General features: G+C 43.6%; 3 protein-coding genes across 11 annotated transcripts; 1 reads left to right on the top strand and 2 right to left on the bottom strand.

The window, feature by feature from the left end:
• Positions 1-1,132: 1,132 nt before the first annotated feature.
• Positions 1,133-10,769, bottom strand: LOC136521511 (uncharacterized). Of its 8 annotated transcripts, none has more exons than XM_066515290.1 (13): positions 10,070-10,769; positions 9,828-9,876; positions 8,534-8,642; positions 8,359-8,452; positions 6,581-7,619; positions 5,894-5,978; positions 5,492-5,603; positions 4,639-4,751; positions 3,688-3,785; positions 3,488-3,564; positions 2,875-2,949; positions 2,247-2,309; positions 1,133-1,585 (listed from the first exon to the last, which is right to left on the bottom strand). In XM_066515290.1, exons 1-13 carry the CDS (start codon positions 10,102-10,104, stop codon positions 1,399-1,401), a joined length of 2,136 nt encoding a protein of 711 aa, XP_066371387.1. In that variant the 5' UTR covers positions 10,105-10,769; the 3' UTR covers positions 1,133-1,398. The 8 variants fall into 8 exon arrangements, 6 of the variants coding, with proteins under 6 accessions (XP_066371387.1, XP_066371453.1, XP_066371583.1 ...); XM_066515356.1 differs by having other exon boundaries at positions 6,581-7,616; XM_066515486.1 differs by having other exon boundaries at positions 8,359-8,404.
• Positions 10,770-19,043: 8,274 nt separating this feature from the next.
• Positions 19,044-22,306, bottom strand: LOC136521942 (AUGMIN subunit 7-like). 2 transcript variants are annotated; one of them, XM_066515759.1, is made up of 9 exons: positions 22,042-22,302; positions 21,814-21,899; positions 21,661-21,722; positions 21,404-21,495; positions 21,051-21,176; positions 20,790-20,880; positions 20,279-20,386; positions 20,037-20,135; positions 19,044-19,590 (listed from the first exon to the last, which is right to left on the bottom strand). In XM_066515759.1, the coding sequence occupies exons 1-9, from the start codon at positions 22,173-22,175 to the stop codon at positions 19,402-19,404; spliced, it is 987 nt and encodes a 328-aa protein (XP_066371856.1). In that variant the 5' UTR covers positions 22,176-22,302; the 3' UTR covers positions 19,044-19,401. The 2 variants fall into 2 exon arrangements, with proteins under 2 accessions (XP_066371856.1, XP_066371910.1); XM_066515813.1 differs by lacking the exon at positions 19,044-19,590 and adding an exon at positions 19,624-19,945 and having other exon boundaries at positions 22,042-22,306.
• A 261-nt stretch (positions 22,307-22,567) lies between these two features.
• Positions 22,568-24,258, top strand: LOC136484333 (small ribosomal subunit protein uS3x-like). The gene is made up of 2 exons (XM_066481586.1): positions 22,568-22,715; positions 22,805-24,258. The coding sequence occupies exons 1-2, from the start codon at positions 22,686-22,688 to the stop codon at positions 23,261-23,263; spliced, it is 489 nt and encodes a 162-aa protein (XP_066337683.1). The 5' UTR covers positions 22,568-22,685; the 3' UTR covers positions 23,264-24,258.
• The last annotated feature ends 2,741 nt before the right edge of the window (positions 24,259-26,999 follow it).

The raw sequence follows: 26,999 nt of genomic DNA, 5'->3' as shown, positions 1-26,999 counted from the left end.
AAAAAAAATTATTGTGCTTGAAGGTCACCAATGAATAGTGTATATAACTGATTGGGATGGCATGTCGCAGTTTCTTGAGATTGCATGTCTCTTTTCATTACCCTCCGTTTCCTTTGCGTTCCATTCCATGTAATAAAATTATTGTCTATTGGATCTAACACACTCACCATTTCTGACACCATATAATAGCTAGAATCTACATTATTTTTCTCTCATAACAAAACAGCTTCAACCGGCTTATCAGTCAGCTTATGTATCAGCCGAACTGGCAAGCTCATCCACTGGATTTTCTGTGTTTTATGCCAGCGTGGATGCATGGCTCCTGGCTCCATAGTCTGTCCGTACACAGTACAGAATGGGCGGCCAAGCCTGAAATTATGGCAGATGAGTAGGAAATTCTATATTACCCCCTTCTAAAAAAGCAATTCAATCGGCACCAAAATGATAAAACATTTACATCTATCTCTCAAAATCCACCAACACTTCCAACATGTTGTATCACCAGCACCAAAGTTTTCTACAGTACTTGTCTAATCGCCCCTAGTCGCCATGGTACCAAAATCGACTAATAATGATTAGTTGTGGACCAACTCGATTAGTCGGGCCTAGTTGGTCCTAGTGGGCAGCACAGTCGTCCGGCCTAAATGCCTAGCTATATAGTACTGTACTGTTGTATAGTTGGTTTTGGTCCAGAACTGTCGAATCCATCCCAGAGCAGTAGTAGAGCAAAGACAGGATGATGTAGGAGGAGGACAACACTAAACATCCCGCGGAGCTGGAGGTGGCATCAGCTGGGAAGGGGCGAGGCGGCGGCCGCCGGTAGCTGTGAAGGGAGAAGGGAAGACGGCAAGATTTTCACTCAAGGACAAATGGAAGTGCACACTGCACAACTGCCAATGCCCTGTTCACTTACTGATAAACCATGGCTAAAAGTATTGTTGGCTGATTTATTATGAGAGAAAAATATTGTTCGTTGACTAAAAAAGTACAGCTTATAAACCAAGCAAACAGGGCACAAGCTCATATTGCATCACTAGTCATCCACCACCCAATCAGACAATTAGTCGGTCTAATCTGAGTCTTAGTGCCTAATCAAAGGTCAGGGGACCAATTAACCCTTAATCGTGATTAGTTGGACGACAAAACATCCGTCATTTCAGCATTGAGAACTAAATTCAGTGGAGCAACAACATTTCAAATCCAGATACAGAAGCCCTCGACAATACCAGAGTTTGTGGAGGTCACAGTGCTGACACCTTGGCAGTGTGCACTGAAGGTCTGACTGAAGCTTTAGAACCATATATATGCTGCTAACATTTCTACAGATCCCCATACTGTACCGTATTACAAAAGCTAAACAATTTTACAACAGCACATGCTGAGGGGTTATGCTAGCCATTACAAGTCAGAGACTCCAACAAGTTCGTCGGCCGATAAGTCACCTGCTTTTGATTTCCTGTACGGAAGCATTTCTGGGCAGTACCGCCTTGCAAGCACTTCCACTTGCTCAATGAAAGGCTTATCTCTGTGGCCACCGATCACGCGGACCATCTGGTTCCATCTTTGACGGCAGAGCTCCCCAGACCTAAGTAAGAGAAAACACCCTGTTACTGTAACCACTAACCAAAGTGGTCCGATGACACTTAGCTTTGATATATGGAAAGCATTCCATTCTTTTTGAAAAAATTCGCTTAATGAGTACAGTTTGTTACTAATTTTATAATCTATCTATCTATTAAACAGAATATTGCAAGTTTAGCCGAATAGGCGATTTGCTACACAGTAGTCTTGGTAGGAAAAAACAATCTCCATAATGCTGGAATCTTTACTAAAAGGAAGATCTAGGTCATCTGCAAGGTTTTCAAATTTCAAGCACAGGAAAATACAAGGCAACACAAGCAAGGACCTCAGCAAGAAAGAATTAATGGCATATGAACTAGGCAGTCACTCTATGGTCCCCAAGAGCTCAAAGGTTCTCTGTTAAGTGTTGTAATGCTAATGCCCTTTCAGAACAAATGTTTTTTCCCCCTCAGAAAGGAAGAGGCAATCTAACATTCATCGGATCAGATGGAATAGCACTAAATGATCTGTAGTTCGCTGAAATCACAGAGGACTGGATCAACTCAATTAAATTTCATGTTAAAAAAACAATGAAAATGGGAGCCATATACCAAAACTACAAAATTCTAGCAACAAGCTATGTTGAAAGATTGAAGCTAAGTCAGCAATCAGCAATCAACACTCACCTATGCTCAAGAAGGTTCTCCCAGTCAACATCTTCAACACAAACAGCATCAACATTTTGAAGCCTGGTTTATTGTTAAGAAAATTTAGTGCAGGCAACAAATAATGTATCGTTATAACAAAGAAAGAAAAGAAAAATGCTACCAAGAAACAACAAGACAATGCTATACCAAGCAACATTAACAGGAGGCATATTGCCTAAAATTCAAACATATCAGCCACACATTATCAGTTTATCATGGTGAACATGGTAAATATTGTTCAGGTACACACCTCCTTCATCTAAAAGAACTTGCATTTCATTCTATTCGTTCAGATTTTGTGCATGAAAACAAGAGTAAATTAAAAGGAAGGGTAATAAAATTCCATGTCTGATATTAGACCTATTTTGAATTGGTATAGAAGAAGAAAGGATAATTTGTCTGGTTTTAAAAGTATAAGGGGTAAGTTGCATTAACTCAAAAGCAGAGGGATCAAATACACAAATTTTCCTTATTGAAATAATAGATTTATACCTCAAAGTTCGGAGGCACTTTCAGGCCATATCACAATCATAACCCCAACGACAAGCAGATGACATTTTGTTATGACAATATTACAATATTTGATAGGTAACCCATAGAAACTTACGCTTCCACTAACAGATAATCATCTGTATCTGCCCAGATTCCTTCTTTAACCAGTGGTGATGCTAATTGCTGGTACCTGTTATGTATGAATAAATTTCATTTAATGACTACATATGTCCGAAGATAGTATCTTCATACATAAGCTGAAAATTTAGGACAAACAAACCAAAATTAGCAATACAAAGGATTGGGTTTCAGTGATCAAAGCATGCCAAACCGACACTATAATAAAATCTCAAACATTTTTGAAGCTATTAATCATTTTACAAGAGTTTCGATACAACCAAACCATGTTAGTTTAGACAATGTGAAAAATAATTCATATTGCAATAGATTTAGACAATGTGAAAAATAATTCACATTGCAATAGAGTCTGTACCAATGCCAGGTATCAGCACCAGCCTCACTAGAAAATGTCTTAACAATAAATATGCCAAAGAGATACCACGCGTCCACGCACTGCACTTCTACGAACAGAACTGATACCCAATCAGTTTGAGGACGACAAGGCAGACCAACAAAAAAGAAAATGCAGAAAAACTTGAAATATACAGAATTAGGCCCATATTCAAGGAGGAAATTATGTTATGCATTAAATGGCTGGCAACACTAACCACTTCTTGCAGCAGTCGTGGTTATTACGAGTGGTTAATTTATCACTGATAGCCTCCCAAGAAATGTTATCTTTTATCTGTCACAAATGAGTACACTTGATTATATGGAATAAAGGATACATCAATGTGAAAGAGCACTAATGGAAGATGGTAAACATAAAACTGATATAAAATATGCACAAGGATAAAGAACTACACACCCGACGGTGACCAGGATCGAAGTTTTGATGGGCTTTCACACGCAAGTCCAAATTTACCAAATCAAATAAGTTTTGGTACTCATCCTGAGTCCAATGCCCTGAACATTTCACCAATTAAGAGGGGGGGGGGGGGGGGGGGGGGGGGGGGGGGGGGGGGGGGAGGAGGACCGAAACACAATGGACAAGTTAGCACACCAAAGTATTATCTTTCTATATTACATAATGAAACATCAATTCACGGTAGAAAAAACTTAGGACACATCCTTTGCATTGTGAAACCCTGTTTACATCAAAATCTAATTAGTAAATCCTTTAAAACTTATGGTCTTTCACAAAATCTAATTTGTACATCCTTTGAAACTATAACCTGGTTAAATTTAACTGACTCAACACATTGTAACTGAAGATACAAATACACATGCAGTCTAGCCATGTTATACAGAAGTACTAATGCTTTGACATTTTCTCCAAACAGGTGCCTGTCATTCAAAGTTGACACAAACCAAATGAAATTCGTGGTTGTTGCCATTTGCCATGCCTCTACTTTTTAACAGTGTGCTCAAATTAACCATCTGCACCCAAAATAAGGGGTACCTACTCTAAAGATGAAGGTGTAACTATTGTGAACCCTGTATGGCTCATACCGAGTTTCAAATTAGATATATGACAAAGCATGAACACATGCTATGCAAATATCTCTGCGGAATATAACATAAGTTACGGAACAAAACTGAAATAAACTAAAGTAAAAGTCTATTTTATATCCCCATAATCTTGTTTTTTATTAACCCAAATGAGTGCCATTAAACTAATGCAAGAAAAAACATTCTGATAGATTGTACACCAAACACAACAATGAAAAAGGAGGTACAGTTGTAATGATGAAAATGCATATTGGCTAATGAATTAGCTAACTTGTGATAAACTTAAAGGCTATACAGTGGAAGACACCTCTTTTCAAATTTTTGGGCTTGATTCGTCTCCAAGTATCTTTTACATGGATTTCATTCTTTCCAAGTTCTTTTGCTAATACCCTCCAATTTCTGCCATTCTTTTCAACAAATCTGTGTCATGCATGGCAATCTTAATCACCTGAAGCCAGTCATCATAAAATAAGATCCTAACATTACTTCTCACAATAAATGCCAAGAAAGTATGCTGCGATGTGAATGACAGCTAGGCTTTATATTACGCAGCAAGTATAGGATATACAGTGACGCAAAGAGATAGGATATCATATCCAAGAAAAAATCATCAGTTACAAAGAAAATTCTACTTAAAGGAAATTACTAATCTTAAACACAGTATCAAACTAAATATTGCATTTTTTGCTAAGTTTGTCAATAATGTCTTTAAGGCTAGAAATGGGGGAGGCAGAGAGCATCAGAACGATATAGCACATTACAGTTAATATGCTATCATACTCCCTCCTCCATTCCAAAATTGTAAGTCGTTTTGGCTTTTCTAGATTCATAGTTATTACTAGTTTATATCTAAACTAGATGCATAGCAAAAGCTATGTACCTAGAAAAGCCAAAATGACTTACAATTTGGAACGGAGGGAGTAGTTAATCTAACTTCAGTAATGCAGGGATGCTAGTAGCTATCTCGTCATCTCTTAGCACATTTATTAATATACTACACAGAATCAAGATAGAATTAAGGACTAGTGTTCCATGTAATCCAACCTTTTGGTTGAGCTCTACAACTAAAACTAAAATGTAGAAATGTGAAGTAAACTTAGTATATATAATGGAAAACTAAACTAAAATTCAAAATTCTCAGTAGGAGGATTTTATGTTACCGTCGAACTATCTCGTACTCCTCTTCAGTCCATTTACGTTCAGCACTCCTTTGAAGTAAGATCCGTGCACGTTTGTATACGGCTTTTGCGGGTCTATGAGGTAATGATTTTGCTGCAACAAATACTTAGTAAGCCATCTGCTAACTAGATCAGGAAAACATAGACTTTGACAAGATTCATTTTACAGTATTCACAAGCCAAATTCCTAAATTATCAGCTAAGTGCATATTCGGCAAGAATAAAATTTGCAATCAAACTATTGATTTCAGCATATGAGCCTAAAGACTGATTTCAATTTGTGCTTACAAGTTTACATGTGTAACTGATATACTAATTACAAAAGGGAAAGCCGGTATAAGAGGGGGAATGTAAAATAGATAGCTCCAAATGTTTATGGCTTACCTATTTCAACCCAGCAACCCCTGAGCTCTGGATGTTTAATACAATCTCCAATCATCTCTAACCCTTTCTCTCCTAATTGCTTCATCTATATTGAGGAAAGCATTAAAAGAAGTGAAGTGTGAACCATGGTGAGCACGTAAACTATAGCCACCAACCACCGATTTATTTATTTGGTAAACAGAACAAGTAGAAACATGATATAGCACCGAAACTCCAAAAATAATTAATATATGTAATACTGGTTACTAATAAAATATAGAACATGAGAATACCTAAAAATATAGGTTAAGCCTATGTAAAGAACATTCTGAACTCTCCCATTAAAGTTAATGCAAAAAAGGAGAGATAAAAAGTACAACAATAGCTATTACATGAATGTTGAAAATACTGAGTTGAAGTATCTTATACAAACAGTACATGAAAATACAAGTACAAAATGAAAAGTTCATTTCATCAATATGTTAAACATTTCAGTAGACAACAGACAGTAATCGGGTAGTACATACATTAAAATTGGGAAAAGAATTGTCAACGTCCATCTTTGTAAGTTAAAGAATAATAATCCACATCACTTAGTAACAAATAATAGTAATCCACATACACTTATAAGCAAGCAAAGGCACTAAATAGAATGCATATAATTTGTGAAACCCAGCAATATATAAACTATAAAGCAAGAGAAGAAACCTCTGCATATTTCACCATGGCTTCCATTAGCTTCGCATCTTCCTCAGAGGTAAACCGTCGTCCATGCACAAGTTCAGTTTCACCACTCCCATCATCCTCTACATCATCACTGCCACCTATATTAAACACCTCCACATCATCAGTGAAGCTCACTCGTCTACCCTTGTCCTTTCGCTTTGCCATGTTTTCTTTTTCTCTTTCATCGCCATCATTCTCATCCTCACACACTTTTTTCTCTTTGATACCCTTACCATTCTTACCCTCTCCAGCTGGTGCATTTTGTCTTAGGTCAACACCAATATTATTTCTCTCCTTTCTCCTCTTTTTCTTGCTCTCTGTCTTCTTCCCAATCTTTGACATGTCAGATTTATTGCCCTCTTCCAAGTCCAAGGTAACCAAACACTCCTTTTTCCTCCTCTTATCTTTCCCTAAAACAATTTTATTACCAGAAGAACCACTCGAGGCAGTCTCATCATCCTGATGCTTTCGTTTGCGCTTCTTCGACTTCCTATCATGTTCTCTTTCTCCGTTGTTCCTCTCCGCATCTTCTGACACAACATTTTCATCAGCATCAAGTACCTGAGTCTGGCCATTAGTTTCAACCTCTTTATCTTTCTTCTTTTTCTTCCTATGTTTCTTCACAGAGCTTTTGCTCATAGCACCCTCTGCATGCTCCAAGCAGGGGTTTTCAGCCATCGTGGCTGACACATCAGCTTGCTCCATCTCAATGCTATGGTTCCTGTCACCAGAATGAATTGAGCTATCACAATCGCCGCCACGACCCTTGTCCTTATGCTTCTTCCCCTTCTTCCGTCCCTTCTCTTCTTTGGTTATTTGGCAGTCTTTCTCCTCCTTGTTGCTCATAACAGCCTTGCCCTCACAATCGCCACCCCGACCCTTGTCCTTATGTTTCTTCCCCTTCTTCCGTCCCTTCTCTTCTTTGGTTATTTGGCATTCTTTCTCCTCCTCCTTGTTGCTCATAACAGCCTTGCCCACTCTGCACTCTGTGCCGGAAACCCTCTCCATTGCCTCTTTGCTGCTGCCCAAAAACACCAGGAAATTGACCAATATTAGTATTCGGTGAGGTTTCACTCAAGTAGCACCAGTGGTGGACCTCCTGCATAAACCTCATGTTTGCTCTGTCTGTCTGTCATGATATGATCTAAATAAAAACTAGTTTCCAAGAATATGCTAACTTGTTAAATGCTTAGCACCACAATAGGCATGGCCACAAACAAAGTCCTTTTTCAAAATTTTCTTCTCTCAAAAAGAGGCATAACCTGGACTATCCATTATCAAGATTCATATTACACTAGAACAGCATGTGAAAATGAGCATGGCCTTGCATTGCAGAGAAATACAAGTGCAATTAAGAAAAGGTAACCATGAGGCATACATTTTTTAGGTACACTAATATTGAACTTTTGAGCTAGTACATCATCATAATTCTAAGCTCTGACACCCTAACAATTGATAGTTATGTATAGCTTCTAGTCTTCTACAAAAAGAGATTAATTGGTTTCAAAGACTTCATGTCCCTATGAAGCCAGAAAAATGAGTCACTAGTCAAGATATAATAGCAAATAGCAACTTAGCAAGGAGACACTTAGCCTCTAAGAGTCATCATTCAATAGCAGCCTTGGTGAAACAGTTCACCGTACACAAAATTACAATTATTCAAATAAACTAGTCACTGACAAACTTTTTGGATAATTTTCACCATGTTGTATTTTGACAATCCAAAAGAATAGAATGTATGAAAACTTGTAAAGGCTCACTTTGGGCCAGCTGTCATTGTCGGGCAGCTCTCTGGTGTGCAGAATTCTGTGAGTGTGCCATACAGCAGATTAACTTGGTTAAAGAAATCCACAGCTGCAAAGCAAAGCAAACATGCTAGCTTCAATGGAACAACCGAGTTAGGTGAAAACTGCAAACGAAAGGGAAGAATATTACTATTCACAGCAAGCCATTCATTGATATCCTCTCCAGGAGGCAACCTCACAGCTTCCCTAAGGTTTCCACTGCCGAGAGTGGCATCTATGTGCTTTCGGAGCTGCGCTCCCTGCAAACAGAAAGAAAAGGTCAAGTTAAGCATCACACTATTCACATTGTAATTTATGACTCGATGCCTGCTTATTTCTACAACAACAACAACAACAACAAAGCCTTTAAGTCCCAAACAAGTTGGGGTAGGCTAGAGTTGAAACCCAGCAGAAGCAATCAAGGTTCAGGATTTGAAGACAGTGCAAGATTTGAAGACAGTGTATAGGAAAATCTAGAAAGTTTGCTCATCACAGGTGATTTAAGAGCCATGGCATGTACTGAAGATTGAATGTGCTAGAAATAACTGCTGCAAATTTTTCATTAACACCACTCAATGCTAAATAAGCATCCTACATAGTTTCGCAAAGGATTCATTGGCTATATAAATACTACCACCATAGATGTGGGACAGCAATGTTTGTTAGACCTTTCACTGAAAGTATTTGTGTACTGGATTTAATTGACACATGATAAGCAGCAAAGGGAATCTTGTTATCAATGTTTCAAAATGTTTAGTACAGAGTGTCTTGGAATAGATGGAAGAATAAAGCAATCCAACAAAACTGCTTGTGTCACTTATGTTAACAAATGTGCAGTGATAAACAGAGCTCTTCGCAATAGCCAATAAGAATGTCAACCGAGCAAGATATCCTTTAGTTCTGGACATGGCCAGAACAGAAAGACTAAAGCCAAAACAGATAACTTAAAGTCTGTCTACTTCCTGAACACTCTGATAAGATCGATCACCAATTCATACTCCTGAAGTTTAACCCAAAGTTCTAACCAGACTAATTGCACTAGCAGACAAGCTATATCGCATACTTTTCAGTGACAAGAATAGCCTGCATCTGCATGCCCCCTAAACAGTTCATGACAACTGATTAAAATCCTGGATGTAGCATGGCCAAACAAATCACTAGAGATTGCAACAAATTGGCACCTAGATACATTGCTCGCATGTTCAGTCATCAATCATGGTCCTACCCAACAATAGTGCTTAGCCAGGTGGCTCTGATGCATGATCACCTGGACACATCAAATTTTGATTGATGATCCAGAGCAGCAAGGCAACGGCCACCACACATGAAACGCACTCTGCATGCTACGCAGCACGCCAAACAATGGGCACAAGTACAGGCAGTTGTTGCTGGTACCTAGTAATAACTAGTACTTAAAGAGGGAACTGGGAAGTCGAAATTCTTACCTTGCTGCCTGATGGAGCACTCTTCTTGGGACGGAATGTCTTCTGGTTCCTGCCAGAGGAATAAAAAGCACTGATCAGGACGATTGCTGCATCAGAAGCTAAAATCAGCACAATTCCTCAACAACGCGGGGCATGTTGGGTTGCAAGGGATTAATTCCCCAAGTGGAACCAATCCAGGGTGGGATTGAGCCATGGGTATCTGCTTTCCATGCAGAGTAAATGTGCAGCCAATCTTATCTTACAGGGGAATGCAGACCAGGCCTCCCATGCATGCCATCTTGTAGATTTCAGGCAGGATTTGGTTCCACGACTCACTCTAGAGAAGTGGCTTGATTCCAGGCGGCGGTGAGGGGGCTTCACAGGGAGCTGGTGGAGAAGTGGTCTAACTGAACACGCCGGGAGAAGTGGGCTAACTGAACTCGCATTTTAGGGAGGAAACCCAAAACCAAGGTGGAAAAACAAGGGTTCAGCAGAGCGGAATAGGACTCCCCACAGTGGCACTAGCATGGCCGTGATTGCTGAACGCAGAATATCCCCTAATTAGGGCCGATCCCCAGCTAGAGCAGCGGATCAGGCTGGGGAGGGAGTTCCCCGATCCCGCAAACCCCGCGCGTGCGAGATCTCAATTCCAGCAGCAACGGCCTGGATCCCGCCGTCCCGAACCCACGGGCGCCAAGCCAGGGACGAGGGGGGTAAAAAAAGCAGAGCGAAGCAGCATGTGTACGATACGATCGAGATCGCGCGTGCGCTCACTGCCCAAGCCCGAAGAGACTCATCCCTCCTCCTCCGCCTGCCCTCTCTCGATCCGGCGCGCGGTGGAGCAGTGGCGGAGAGTGGAGACGGCGACGGCTGGACCTGCTGCTGCTGCTGCTGCTTTTGGCGAACGCAGCGAGGGACTGCGAGAAGCCGAGAGGACGGGGCCCGAGGTGGGAGGGCTGGGTTGCTCCTAAAGATGAGCAACGGGCCAGCACGCCCGGCACGGCCCGAGCCTGGGCCAGGCACGGCCTGATCGGGCTTGGGCCCTTTTGGCCCGTCGGGCCACCGGGCCGTGCCTGAATAGTCCACCGTGTCTGGTGGATGGCCCAGGCACGGTCCGTGGGCCGAATATCGGGCCGTGCCAGCCCGTGAAGCCCGCGGCCCACTGGTACATCGGGCTAGCCCATAGCATGTTACACAGTAAACACTATATTTCAAACAGCACAATCACAGGTTCACATATTCATATTCAACAATCACAGAAACACCAGATGACAAAAGATTTAAGCTGTTTGTGCAATGCCGCCTCATTAAAAACCTTTCTAGATAAAACTCACATCTCGTAAGATAAAACCCTAGAAAGGAAAAGAGTACGGCCAGCTCAATAAATTAAAATGTTCAAAATGTTCAAAGTTATTACAAACCAGCTAGCTCAAATGTCTCAACTCTCACAACTAAAGTCGCACTCACAGCCTCTCAGGCTCTCAGCTCTCAGCAGTCAACCATCGCCAGCAGGGCAGCAGTAGATGATCCAGCAGCTTCATCATCAAGGTACTGCTCTTTGAAGTACTCTTCTAGCTCTTTGTCCTCCACAGTGTGCTGTCCACCAGCTTCACCTAGCTCCCAGTCTTTGACATAGATTAGCATCTCCACGTTGTCTGCGCCCAATCGTCGTCGCCGCTCCTCAATGATCCTGCCAGTAAGACTAAAGGTAGACTCCGAAGAAGTAGTTGATACAGGAACAGTCATAATATCTTTAGCCAAGGTACAGAGCACTGGATAGGTTAGTTTATGCTCATACCACCAATCGATGATATCAAAGTTATCATCATATGCCACAATATTGTCACTGTCAATGTAAACAGTGAGCTCAAAGAGACCATGTGAAAGGTCATAATGGCTAGAGGGGGGTGAATAGTCTAATAAAAATTTCTACAACAACACTTAACCAAATGGTTAGACAATTATGATGCGAAGCGAGTGTTGCGCTAGCCTACTCAAAATGCAAGCCACCTACCACAATTCTAGTTTAGATAGTGTCAATTCACATAAGAGCAATGACACTACCCTATGTTAGTGTGCTCTCAAAGTCTAACTAAAGAGCCACACCAACCAAGCATGTAAGCTCTCACAACTAGCTACACTAAAGAGCTTGTCAACTAGTTTGCGGTAAAGTAAAAGGAGTGATCAAGAGGGTTATACCGCCGTGTAGATGAATGAATAATCAATCACGAAGATGAATAACAATGATGACCAATCACCTCGGAATCAATGATGAACACAATGATTTTTTACCGAGGTTCACTTGCTTGCCGGCAAGCTAGTCCTCGTTGTGGCGATTCACTCACTTGGAGGTTCACGCGCTAATTGGCTTCACACGCCAAACCCTCAATAGGGTGCCACACAACCAACATAAGATGAGGATCACACAAGCCACGAGCAATCCACTAGAGTACCTTTTGACGCTCCGCCGGGGAAAGGTCAAGAACCCCTCACAATCACCACGATCGGAGCCGGAGACAATCACCATCTCACCTCGACGATCCTCGCTGCTCCAAGCCATCTAGGTGGCGGCAACCACCAAGAGTAACAAGTGAAATCCGCAGCGAACCACGATCACTAAGTGCCTCTAGATGCAATCACTCAAGCAATGCACTTGGATCACTCCTAATCTCACTATGATGATGAATCAATGATGTAGATGAGTGGGAGTCCTTTGGCTAGGCTCACAAGGTTGCTATGTCAATGAAAATGTGCAAGAGTTATCCCTTGAGCCGGCCATGGGGCTATAAATAGAGCCCCCATCAAATAGAGTCGTTATACCTCTTCACTGGGCAAAACGCGCTCTGACCGGACGCTCCGGTCATACTGACCGGACGCTGGCCCTCAGCGTCCGGTCGCCCGATGGACGCCACGCGTCACCAGCTTTAAACGTTGTTCATCAGATTCCAACGGCTACGAAGCTGACCGGACGCTGAAGCCCCAGCGTCCGGTCGTTTCTAGTAAGCTCCCCGAGGCATGTTTTTTTGACCGGACGCGTCCGGTCCACCTTGACCGGACGCAGATCAGCGTCCGGTGCTCAACCCTACACACTATGCCGTCTGACAGCTCGACCGGACGCAGCCTTTCAGCGTTCGGTCGCTGAGTGACCCAGCGTCCGGTCAGTAGACCGACGCCAGCATCATTTCGACCAACTCCATTTCAACTCTAACTTCTTCACCCTTGCTCAAATGTGCCAACCACCAAGAATTTTGCATCCGGCGCAATAGAAAATAGATATTTCATTTTTCTAAAAGCACCGAATCCCAAACCCATCTCAACCCTGCAAACACCTTGTGTACATGTGTTAGCATATTTTCACAAATGTTATCAAGGGTGTTAGCACTCCACTAGATCATAAATACATATGCAATGAGTTAGAGCATCTAGTGGCACTTTGATAACCGCATTCCGATACGAGTTTCACCCCTCTTAATAGTACGGCTATCAAACCTAAATGTGATCACACTCTCTAAGTGTCTTGATCACTAAAACAGAATAGCTCCTATGATTTATACCTTTGCCTTGAGCTTTTTATTTTTCTCTTTCTTCATTTCAAGTTTAAGCCCTTGATCATCGCCATGCCATCATCATTGTCATGCTATGATCTTCATTAGCTTCTTCTACTTGAAGTGTGCTACCTATGTTATGAGCACTTGATAAACTAAGTTAGCACTTACGGTTTCATCAATTCACCAAAACCAAACTAGAGCTTTCACCATGAGGCATAGTAGATCCTGCAGATGCACTTGAAGGACCAGAAGAAACTGATCCTCCAAAAATTTTGCCCCATGTCTGCTTTCTCTTACCTGTCAGTCCAGATGGATGGGTGGTTCTAGCTGGCCTAGCAGCACCAAACTTAGATTCATACTTGTCATAGAGTTTATGCAACTCAGATTTAACCTCAGCAAAGTAATCAATGTAACTCATATTATTACTTAGAGCAAGCAAGTCAAGCACATTTCCCAAACCTTTCAACTTAGCCCTTGGGTCCAGAATAAATGCAAAAGAGTATAACAGTGGTATATTCTTCCAATACTTAAGAAATTTATTCTTCATTGGCACAACTACAGCAGCAAGAGTATTATCATGTTCAAATTCATGCAGATGGGATGCAATCTCAAGTATGTGATGCAGTACCAAAGGACTAGTGGGGTAATAAACACCAGAAAAGTACAACAGTTGAATCATAGAACAACTCAAGGAACTGCAACACCTTGTCAGCAATGTACCAATGTTGTTCATTCAATAGAGGATAGCCAGACTGAGAATTGATGAACACAGAAAACACAGATCTATATGGTATGAGATGTTTTAGCATAAGGTAGGTTGAGTTCCATCTAACATCCATATCCAAAGCAAATTTACGAGGCCTCATACCCTTAGCAATGCAGCAGTTTTTGAATTGTGCAATGCGATGATTAGATGAATTCAGAAAGTTAATTGCAGTCCTAAAAACCTCTATGTGTGGTTTAAGCCTTTTCAAACCAGATTTAACAATCAAATTAATTATATGGCAAGCACATCTCTGATGCACAACATGATAGATCTTTTTACTAGGATTCAATGGATCAATATCATAACCCAAGTAACCAGCAAGCAGAGGACTCAAAGTAAGCATAGCAGATGTATTAGCAGATGCATTATCAAGGCTAACAGAGAAAACTTTGTTAAGTAGGCCCCAATCTCCAAGCACACCAGTAATAATTTCAGCAATGTTAATACCACTATGAGTCACTTTAATCAGTTTAAAGCCAATAACAGCTTTTTAAGTTCCCACTCAGAAGTAATGTAGTGAGCAACAACAGTGATATAATCTTCCTTAGCATTGCCAGACCAGATATCAGATGTCAAATAAATAGAAGACACACCATACATTACTTCATTTTTTAGGTGATGCAGTTTTTCATTAAAAAGCTTAGAAAGATCTCTAGATGTGGTGAATCTAGACACTCTCTTGTATCTAGGATTGTGAGCACGCTGAATGTAATCATCCCAAGTATCATTGTCAGCAATAGATAAAGGCAGATCTAATCTAGCAATCAAACGGCAAAGCTCAGCTCTAGCAACATCAGGACTATATTCCCAGTTCCTATAAGACCCATGAGGATTCAAAGCAAGCCTAGTTTGAACCAAATTAGCATGTTCTGTTTTCTTCTTGCATGAGAGCATATGTCTTTTCAAATGACCAGTGCCATTAGCAGATTTACCAGACAAACGAGACTTACATAGCTTACAAATAGCAACAACACGTACCTCACCGTCCACTGTCTCTATGATTTCATCAAAGTTAGCCCAGACAGGGGATCGGCGCTTACTAGTGGTGGACGAAGCTAGAGATGCTGCATCGCTGGTGGCCGCAGCACTAGCCGCTGCATCGTCTCGGTTGGTCGGAGCAGCACTCCTACCGAACAAGAGATGAGCAGCATCTTCCATGTCGTCTTCGTCATCGGGGATCTGCCTTGTGGCCCTGAGCTCGTCGTTGATGGTTGGACCATCGTCACCATCAGTGGACTCAGAGCCGGCCATGGCAGATGGCACCCACCCAACCGGCACCGTCCCTCAACGCCTCCTGTGGCACCAGCTACACACCGGCGACCTGCGAACCAAAAACATCGAGAAATGGATTAGGGTTCGTGTGATTGCCTACTAGATCTAGGGTTAGGGTTAGGGTTAGAGGTACTTGCCTGCATGGAGACGGAGCCCGGCGCCGGAGAAATGGAAAAGAAGACGAAGACGAGACGGAGAAGAGGGGGGAGACAAAAGGAGATCCCAAGATCTGGTTAGAGAGAGACAGAGAGTCGAACTAGTCAGAGAGGTAGCGAGGAAGAAGTGAGACGAGGAGGGGGGAGAGATCAGAGAAGAGGAGATCTCAACATCCGGTGTTGGCGGTCACCATCATCGTCGGAGACGGGGAAGATGAAGATGAAGGAGACAGCAGTGGTGGGATTCGGCGAGGTATCTCCAAGATCCGGCGGTGGAGACCTCACTAGAGTGCAGGACGACGGCAGCGGTAGCCTGGGAGGTGGTCGACGGTGGGCGGCGACCGGCGGCGAGAGGCGAGGCGAGGTGAGGATTAGGGTTAGGGTTTCAGAGCTCAGAGGCAAGGGTGGTGGGCGAATGGCTATGGGGCGCAGGCGGAGTGAGGGGGAACGGCTGCGGGCGGAGTGAGGTGGGGATCGTGGGGGTCCGCCGGGGCGGGGGGGCTTATATAGCCCCTCCAGCTGCCGAGCCTCCACCGGGCCGGCCATTGTAAAACAGGTCGGGCCGTGCCGCCCGGCGGGCCGAGGCCTCAACCCAAGCTCGGCCTGCTACGGGCTTTGGGCCGGCACGGGCCCGATTAGGGTTCGGGCCGTGCCGTGCTCGGGTCGGGCCCAATAACCGTGCTTTAGGCCGGGCCTTTGGCCCACGGGCTGCATGCACATCTTTAGTTGCTCCTGACGAGAGCCAGATGTGAAATGATTGGGCTCGCTCGTCAGAGGCGGCATGGGCCGATGTAGCGAGGCGCGGCGGGAGCACCGTCGGATGGAGGGGACGGACGGCGGATGGAGGCCGCCAGGCTGGCATCCATCCTCCCCCGGGCCCCGGGTCAGATCAAGATCCACTACTCCTGCAGTCCTACGTCGCGTCGCAGCTCGCCACCGCGCGGGTCGCGGCTCCTGCCACGTGCTCTACGCTCTCCAGGATCCCTCATCCCACTGTAGCACACTCGTGCACGGGTGCACCGTGCACATGGACCATTACCTTTTTTTCCAACCCCCTTCCGTGCCTCCCAATTCCTATCGCTCTCCGATGCCTCAATCCTCATGTACGAAACTTTTGGCCGATGGTCAAATAATATGCACCGGATGCCCAACCTATTTGGTTGTGTACTAAATGGCATATTGTTTCAAAAAAATATACTCAAGGGCATGTGTTGGTTGCATGGGGCAACTTGCCACGCCAAAAAAGTCCGGCAACTTTGGCCGCTGCTTGGTTGCCGTGTAAATTTTAGCCGCCAGCTCCCGTGGCTTGTCGTTTTGTCCGTAACGAAGGTGAGACATGTGGCGGTCATTCTTCCCGCCACGCAATTGTAGCGCTGCTGAAACGGCGTGGCTAGCCATGGCGTGTAACCAAACACGTCATCAATCTTATCTTGATCCGTTGTATTATATTCTGCACATATATATATAGACACTAGTATTTCTGTCTAATGAATAGAAATGGGGTTAATCTCGGATCGAAAAAAATAATTCTAGATACATGTAAAGATATCTATGTATACTCTAAATATCACCCGCGACAATAGTAACAGTGTTGCAAAAAACAATAATTTTATGGTCGGATATGAAGTCATAGGCCAAAAAAAAACAATAGAACCACATTTGTCATAGCTCAATCTATAAGGAATTTTGTATATATCTTGGAACGGAATATTCCTATATCAAAGTATTCCAAGGTTGTATGGTTGAGCTGTTTTTTCTATTATAATAGATAAAGAAAATCAAGTTTTTATTCTAATCATATAATAAAATCCAGAAGCTTAGAGCTACTCCTCCGTACTGTAGTATAGTGTATTATAGCTTTTAAAATATTTACTGAAATATAAAGCACTCTATGTGGTGCCCATACTCAAGTCTAGCAAAGTTTTTTTTAAAAGAAAACCATAATTTGATGATAAAGGCCCCGTTCGCTTCGCTGAAAAAACAAGCCGAAACATTGTTCCGCCTGATTTGTTGTGAGAGAAAAACACTGTTCCGGCTGAAAAAACAAGCTGAAAAGTACGGATTATAAGAGAAACGAACAGGGCCAAACTCCTTAACCAGGTTTAATGCATGGGTACAATGCATCATTGAGTGTTCGTTTAATAAGTTATCTTAAACGTTTTAGAATGCATTGTGCTATATAACGGGTGGGTATATATGCCATATTAAATGTTTTGGAATACACTACCTTGTAAAACAGAGGGAGTAAGTGTGTTCGCTTCTGCAATGCTATTTCTGGTCCCCTACTGCCCTCTACCTCTTTACTCTCTCTCTCTCACTTAGTCATTGCTTTCACCAAGTGCTACTACGTAGGCACCGTTGGTTGGCTCTTTGCCTTGCCTGAGCACGGGCAAGCCCTTGAAGATGTGACGTCATTGTGGAGCACTTTATTCGCTTCAACGCTCTCCTCAGAGGCTACCTCAATCAGGTGAGGGCATCTTTGTCTCTGCAAGCATACCTAACGTCCTGCGAGATTATCAAGTGATATGACATGGTTGCCGAACGCAGACGCGAAAGTTGGGGCGGTACGCGAGGGTGAAGCATAGGTAAGCCCTCAGACATGAGCCGCTCACCGGATTAAAGTTAGTACAACCTATGATGTCGATGTAATGTCTAAGGACAAACTTGTGTAAATGTGCGTCCGTTTCGGATTCCTCTATCTGTGCCTAGACGGGGACGATGTTCTAATACTTCGCTCTGTTCGTGAATAAATATATTCGTAGAGTGGTCTTAAATTATTTTTTAAAACTTTGACCAAATTTCTAGAAAAACTCGTATCATTAGATATACCATAGAATATATTTTCATAACATGCTCATTTTATGTCATAGATGTTATTACTAATTTATATAAAGTTAGTCAAACTTAAGATAATTCGACTGGCACGAATTTTAGGAATTGGTTTATTTGAGGACCAAGGGAGTATAACTATATTATAAGCATAATAATCGTAAACAATAGTGCAAGCCTCAAATGGCCCCGTAGGCGGGACATGCTCGGGTGCGTGTGGTTGGTTACCCATATGTACCCAAGGATACAAACCAAAATTTGGCTACTTTGACCAAAATGGGATTCCATTGAGTTTGATGCCAAAATTTAGCTTGGTAGTTTTTCCATTTGGCCATCTTAAATCATTTTGGTGGCCTAAGTTGATCAAAACCATAGTCTGGTGACCAAAATTTGCCAAAATTTGGCTAGACTAGTGCGTGTCACATTTAGGTGAAAACTGTAAACCAAACTGCTTGAAACGTCGGACTGTATTTGCTAAGCCTGTGAGCCACATATAAGCGGCCTTAAAATCTTGAACAACTGCAATATTATGTTTCGGAGTGTTCCTAGACAAAGTGAATTTCACTAGAAATATAATATATGGAATTCTCTTTAAATCCAGAATATTCGATCAACAAGAGAACTTATCAAGGATAAAAGCACATACATATACAGAAACGGCACAAACTCGAGAAGAACTCTAGATACAACTTATCAAGGATGATGTTTAGTAAGTGTTACAAACTAGACTCGCAAGAGGTCAAAAGCTTTACTAGTCCCTCCGTTTCAAACTATAAGTCATTTTTGTTTTTTTCTAGATAAATAACTTTTATTATGTATCTAGACATAGCCTATAGATGCATAGTAAAAACAATGTATCTAGAAAAGGCAGAACTAGTTATGATTTGGAATGGAGGGTGTATGCATCAGAAGAAACTAAAATGCAAATGACTGATTTTTTTAATAGGAAGCAAACAACTGAATCACTGCAAGGTTACATACATAAATTCCTCGAAACTATATCTTGGTATCCAAATACTGTATACTCATAGTGTTTCCCCCTGCTCACGTGCCACAGAAGTGGAAAGGATGGAAAGGCTGTGATTCAAGAAGGTCAGTGCAGATTCGCAGTCTGAAATAATCTTGGTCACAGATGAAGGCTCATTAGAAGCCGACAGTGAACCAGCAGCCATTGCAGTGTATGAATCTCGGAGACTCCTCAGATTTCCCAGGAACTGAAAAGTCACAGATAAATAACTAGGTCAAAAGGCATGTTCTGTGGGTTAGAAACAGGCACCCAAAAGACACAACACAGTGCGCTATCTAATTGGAGAGAGCATGGAATGAAAGATCCTGAGAAGATGCCCACTAACGGTAAAGAGATACGGTATTGTCAAGATGGAGCAGAATTACACGAGGTCATACAATTCCAAGGCAGGGCATTTCAAGAGATATAGTATTGTAGAGATATGGTGCTCAATGCTCACTAACTGCACAGGAGCTGTAGTTATTCAAAGCAGGTCAAATTAGTTCTCAATTTCCAGCAGAAACACATTCTGTTTTATTCCTGTTGGTTACACTGTCCATCGGCTAACCATGTCACAGTATGCAGGTCAGTGATAGTAAAGTACCAAGAAATGAACAACATGACCAATTAGTGAAGTGGACATTCCAAAATTACCTTTAAAAGGGTATTGTATGCCTCCAAGAGGCGGTTAGCAGCTGGACCGAAGCCATGCAATTGTGGCACTTCCATCATGTGGGTCCAAGGATGGATTTCCTATATCATGGTAATTCAAATCACCTTTATTATACAGATATTCAGCACTTAAAATTAATAATCACCAACAGAAAATATTATACATATCCAGTGTATATAAACAAGATATGGGGAAAATAGGAATTGCTGCATAAGATATTCACCTTAGTATATATTGTGTTGAAGGATTCAACCGTTTCCAAAAATGATTTCAAGTGTTCCCTCAACTTCAACTCTGTCTCGGCATAGTCTTCATTTGGATTATAATCATACTGTCACAAGCAACTACACAGTTAACTTAAAATAGCATGATACTGACTACTAAGGGAAGAACAACAAACAGCATCATATACACAGAAAAAATCAGAATGTATTGTATCAGAAAGTAATTCATTATAAAAATTAAGCTAAATGGTTGCATGCTCTGAAAGATAACATACAACTGTGAAAATATCAAAAAAAAAAACTTTAGCATGCAGGTTGGGGTGTGAAGAAACGGACAAGAGGTCACAATTAGCTCTGCCTTTGATAATTAATGCTCAACCTTTATAAAATTCAAAAGGAAGAAAACTGTGAAGCTAGTGCAGAAAAAGTTTCTCCAAGTTTCCATTCAAACATAAACCAGCATTAATTCCTGAACTTGAAACATATGTACAGTTGTATATTCTATTATACCTTCGATGCTAATTCCTGAACCATTTGCTGCAGATTGGACATCTTTTTGGTATACTCCGAGAGCTTCAACTCTAATTCAGCGATATCAGGCCTACGAAACCCGAATTGAATTCATATTAGAAAATTTGAGGTGATTTGAACAATTTCGTTATTTGAGGATCACAGGGCGTCCACAAAGATTCAGACCATTGGAGCAATTCTGCAGGCACATGGAGCAGCTAGACAGTACATTTGGCATGGATTTAAATTGGAAGTACTTACAAGGGGTAAATTGATTGTATTTGGACATCTGCAGGGAAAAGTTTGCACTCCTCTGAAAAAATTTGGGCTTGTTTCTCAGCAATAGAATCTACGAGTTGCACATCCTTCTCCAATTGCTTATCAACACTACAACAGTACAAATTGTTCTCAGTACTTTATGTTAGGTACCCACCTCATATGCAAATTAACACAATACTTTTCTGTGTAAACAGATTTCATTTGGCATCATACATTACGATTTTGGAAGAAAGTTTTATCACAAGCTGCACAAGTTTTATGTATAATATCTATTGTATAATCAACATAGTAGGTACATTTTATTTCAGATACAAATAATTGTGTGTAAACCCAACCTCCATTCTGGATTGTCAGCGTAGCAACTAGCTTCCACGAGGTCGACAATAAGATGGAGCAGTTCCACCCGCTCCTCATAGCTACCTCGACCCTGCAACAACGACCGTTATGAACCGATGAAAGATGACACACCATACATCTCAGTTTGCAATTGCCATTGTGCTGTGCTTGACATCTTGGCATCTTGCATGACTATAGCACCATAAAATCCAGCAAATGTAACACATAACACACACAGGCCAGCCATTTCTATCACCTGAATCGCCTCGGTGTCCACCGAAGGTGTGATGCCCAGGAAGTTAGCTATCTCCGCCAGGTCTGCAGAACCACACGCCACCGCGAGATCAGCACCACGCGCGATCCCAGGAATGGAAAGCATTTTAGCCTAATGATGAAACCAAAACCTTACGTTGAATCCTGTTGTTCTCCTCGTCGCGGTCCAGGCTATCCCCCTGCCAGTTCTGCTGCGTGAAGGGCGATCTGTCGCCTAGGAGCCTCCGGAACGCACACACCAAACGAGCAGACCGTCAGTTCCCGGCCCGAATCCCGAAATCGAAGCCCAAACCCAGCAGAGAGATCACAGCTCCCAGACGAGCGGAGAGGAAAGGAAATGCGGCGCGGGTGAGCGGGCGCGTACCGGAAGAAGAGCCACTCGAGGAGGCGGTAGCGCTCGACGCCGGCGAAGAGGAGGGATTGCGCGGGGGCGTTCGACCGCGGGTACTCCAGCAGGGATAGCTTCCGCTGGATCTCCTCCATCTGCTTCGACGCCATGGGGGCTCGCTCTGCTCTGCTCCGCTCCGCCGCGGCGTCCGGCCGTTGGTGGGGATGGTGGGTACTGGGCAGACGGCGACTCACCAACGAGCGAGACGTTTGATAATTCCCCAAATGTTATTTTTCCTCCCGATCCCTTTCAAAATTCGACGAAAGGGTTGTCGCAATTAGTTTCATCCGGATCCCACTTGTCAGGATTCATAAGGAACCCGCTAATTGGGCTAAAATTCACAATGATGGGCCTTACAATGATGGGCCTCAAGGTGCAAGGCACGCAGTCAGACCCATTATCCGCAAATGGGCCTCAAAGCCTACCGCTCTCCGCTTGCCTCTCCCAGCCAGAAGGCGCATCCAAACCCTACCCCCGCGCCCACCTATAAATGACATCCTCCCCCTTCGCCGCCTCCTCTCGCGCCGCCACTCCCCTCCCGACCACTTGCCCAAAACCCTAGCGCTCTCGCCCGCTCGCCGCCGCCGCCGGAGCGAGCTCCCCATCTTCCTCCGTCAACCATGGCGACCCAGTTCAGCAAGAAAAAGAAGGTACGCGAGCTCCTCCTAACTGTTGCGCTACCCTCCCGTCTCCCCTCTGCGTCGATGGATCTGACCGACCGCGGTGCTCGTGTGCGTAGTTCGTCAGCGACGGTGTGTTCTACGCCGAGCTCAACGAGATGCTGATGCGGGAGCTGGCGGAGGACGGCTACTTCGGCGTGGAGGTGCGCGTCACGCCGATGCGCACGGAGATCATCATCCACGCCACGCGCACGCAGAATGTGCTTGGCGAGAAGGGACGTAGGATCAGGGAGCTCACCTCCGTCTTCCAAAAGAGGTTCAACTTCCCCGAGAACGGCGTCAAGCTCTACGCCGAGAAGGTCGTCAACCGCGGCCTCTGCGCCATCGCGCAGGCTGAGTCCCTCCGCTACAAGCTCCTCGGAGGCCTTGCCGTCCGGAGGTCTGAGGGCTTACCTATGCTTCACCCTCGCGTACCGCCCCAACTTTCGCGTCTGCGTTCGGCAACCATGTCATATCACTTGGTGGTAATCTCGCAGGACGTTAGGTATGCTTGCAGAGACAAAGATGCCCTCGCCTGATTGAGGTAGCCTCTGAGGAGAGCGTTGAAGCGAATAAAGTGCTCCATAATTACGTCACATCTTCAAGGGCTTGCCCGTGCTCAGGCAAGGCAAAGAGCCAACCAACGGTGCCTACGTAGTAGCACTTGGTGAAAGCAATGACTAAGTGAGAGAGAGAGAGAGTAAAGAGGTAGAGGGCAGTAGGGGACCAGAAATAGCATTGCAGAAGCGAATACACTTACTCCCTCTGTTTTATAAGGTAGTGTATTCCAAAACATTTAATACGACATATATACCCACCCGTTATATAGCACAATGCATTCTAAAACATTTAAGATAACTTATTAAACGAACACTCAATGACGCATTGTACCCATGCATTAAACCTGGTTAAGGAGTTTGGCCCTGTTCGTTTCTCTTATAATCCGTACTTTTCAGCTTGTTTTTTCAGCTGGAACAGTGTTTTTCTCTCACAACAAATCAGGCGGAACAATGTTTCGGCTTATTTTTTCAGCGAAGCGAACGGGGCCTTTATCATCAAATTATGGTTTCCTTTTTTTTAAAAACTTTGCTAGACTTGAGTATGGGCACCACATAGAGTGCTTTATATTTCAGTAAAAAATTTAAAAGCTATAATACACTATACTACAGTACGGAGGAGTAGCTCTAAGCTTCTGAATTTTATTATATGATTAGAATAAAAACTTGATTTTCTTTATCTATTATAATAGAAAAAACAGCTCAACCATACAACCTTGGAATACTTTGATATAGGAATATTCCGTTCCAAGATATATACAAAATTCCTTATAGATTGAGCTATGACAAATGTGGTTCTATTGTTTTTTTTGGCCTATGACTTCATATCCGACCATAAAATTATTGTTTTTTGCAACACTGTTACTATAGTCGCGGGTGATATTTAGAGTATACATAGATATCTTTACATGTATCTAGAAGTATTTTTTTCGATCCGAGATTAACCCCATTTCTATTCATTAGACAGAAATACTAGTGTCTATATATGTGTCTAGAATATAATACAATGGATCAAGATAAGATTGATGACGTGTTTGGTTACACGCCATGGCTAGCCACGTCATTTCAGCAGCGCCACAATTGTGTGGCAGGGAAGAATGACCGCCGCATGTCTCACCTTCGTTACGGACAAAACGACAAGCCACGGGAGCTGGCGGCTCAAATTTACACGACAACCGAGCAGCGGCCAAAGTTGCCGGACTTTTTTGGCAGTGGCAAGTTGCCCCAGTGCAACCAACACATGCCCTTGAGTATATTTTTTTTGAAACAATATGCCCTTGAGTATACAACCAAATAGGTTGGGCATCCGGTGCATATTATTTGACCATCAGGCCAAAAGTTTCGTACATGAGGATTGAAGGCATCAGAGAGCGATAGTAATTGGGAGGCGCGGAAGGGGGTTGGAAAAAAAAGGTAATGGTCCATGTTCATGGTGCACCCGTGCACGAGTGTGCTACAGTGGGAGGAGGGAGCCTAGAGAGCATAGAGCACGTGGCAGGAGCCGTGACTCACGCGGTGGCGAGCTGCAACAGCGACGTAGGACTGCAGGAGTAGTGGATCTTGATCTGACTCGAGGGCCTGGGGGATGATGGATGCCAGCTAGGCGGCCTCCATCCGCCGTTCAGTCCCCTCCATTCGACGGCGCTCCCGCCGCGCCTCGCTGCGTCGGCCCACGCCACCTCTAACGAGCGAGCCCAATCATTTCACAGCTATCGTATTCAATGCAGCAATGGAACGGGCATGATACACTCCCTACAGCTCTGTATATCTGGACCGAAGCATAGCTAGTTAGAGAGAATGCGTGGCGTAAGTACATGGAGTATACGGACGGTCTCGACGTCCTGACACAGCACCAGGTTATGCTCTCTATACTATCGTAGCAGTGTCTTCTTCGATGTACACTATATCACAACCTAACACAATTACGAATTTTCAGATGTTTTGGTGTTCTTGGGATTCTCCGGAGCTCCAGGACTATCTGAGTCCTATCACTAGGGACGAGTCACACGAGTACCGCTGCGACATCCCTCTTATTTTCTTCCATGTGGTCGAGATTCACTTGCCCATCCGGGTCTGCAGACAGTTCGGAAGAATGACATGGTGCCCACCACCGCTGTACTCCACCAATCAAGAATTGCACGGGTGCGTTATCGATTAATAACAATGCTACAATTAGAGGTGTGTTTGGTACAACTAACATCGTTTTGTTGTAGGTTTGATCGCAGGAAGAGGTATAAGACCAAGGATTGGCGCGTGACACACAGCTTGTACATCTATTTGTGGCAGACCAGGGTACCACATGCGGTCCTTGAGGGTTCTCCACACGACCAGCACACCTTCGACTAGTACCTGCGGTGGCTTCATAGGTCTACGAGGACATATATCAAGCCCCCGTACACTGATGTGGCGATTGACGAGGACTCGGAGAAAGATGTCATCGAAGATATGTACGACGTCACCACTAGGGAGGACACACAGCTACAGAGAGCCCCGCTTCAAAGATACGTGGTAAGATACTTGAATGGTACAATTTGTTATCCTTTTGGTATTAAGTATGTATACTAAAACTGTCCTACCGCGTTTCTGTACCCAGGTGACACAATTGTCAAGGCTGTCTAACGAAGCAGCGTTCTGGCTTCATGAGTCTAGAGGGCAAGGGCCAGACATTCTCGCGGCTTTTGTGGAGGTAAATATAAACCTGTCCGTTTCGAAAATATTTCTTTATTGTATATGCGTTTGGCTAATGAACTAACTTTAACGTCTATTTATGCAGAAGGTGAAGAAGAGCTGCAGGAAGCTAGCTCAGAAGTTGAGCTGTATGGACACCCCTTATGAGTAACCGCCACTCCCCGGGTGGTCGGGTGGCACGTCTTCAGCCTCTTTGAGGACACCAGCCGGCTCTTCTCAGACGATGACGCAGGGTGCCACTTCCACGGTGCGTACACCACCACATCTTAGCGCTGGGAAGGACCCTGCAGCCGAGGATGAGGAGGACGACGATGACGACGACGATGAACCCCCGGGCTTCCAAGGACAGCACGGCCAGTGGGACGAATGACCGCAGGACGAGATCGGCATGTCTCAGCTAGGTGATGCCCCGTTTGGCACCCAAGGAGCCTCACAGGTACTAACAAAGATAGTTTGTTTCAGTACGTAGGCTCCATAAACTAACGATCATAAAGAATTATAAGTAATCGTGCGTATCATATACCTGCAGGGTACGAGCCGTACGCACCGTCGACGTGACCATACCGACGTTGGCTACACTCCCAATGTGTTGCCAACAAATCCGAAGAGACAGAGGTGTTCGAGGGATCCTTACAGTCCTGGGTATTAGTTTGTTTTGGTCAATCAAATAGTGACATCCGAATCTTATTGGTTTATTTGGTTATTTTATGTCAAACTTATGTCAAAACAATGAATATATTATGTGACATCTTGTCAACTTGCTTCTTATTCGTTTCGTTGAGTCGCCGCAGCACTGCCGGCGAGATTAAGTACCCTGCGTTCGGGAACCGGCAGTCCCGGCGTATCTAGACACCGGTGGCAATTTTTCGTAATTGATTAGTTAAAATGGTGCGTAACAGTATTATGAAAGACAAAAAACTAATCATTGGCTTATCAAATTCTCTATTCGGCCGTGAAAAAACTCAACAATATACTGGCGCGACGCGTTTCGATTCTGCCATCCAGGTAGTCCGGGCCGGCGGCGGGCGCA

Source organism: Miscanthus floridulus, chromosome 1 (assembly GCF_019320115.1).
Source record: "Miscanthus floridulus cultivar M001 chromosome 1, ASM1932011v1, whole genome shotgun sequence".
In the NCBI taxonomy this organism is placed as follows: Eukaryota; Viridiplantae; Streptophyta; class Magnoliopsida; order Poales; family Poaceae; genus Miscanthus; species Miscanthus floridulus.
Note: the sequence above shows the minus strand (reverse complement) of the source record. Positions and strands in the feature narration are given on the sequence as shown.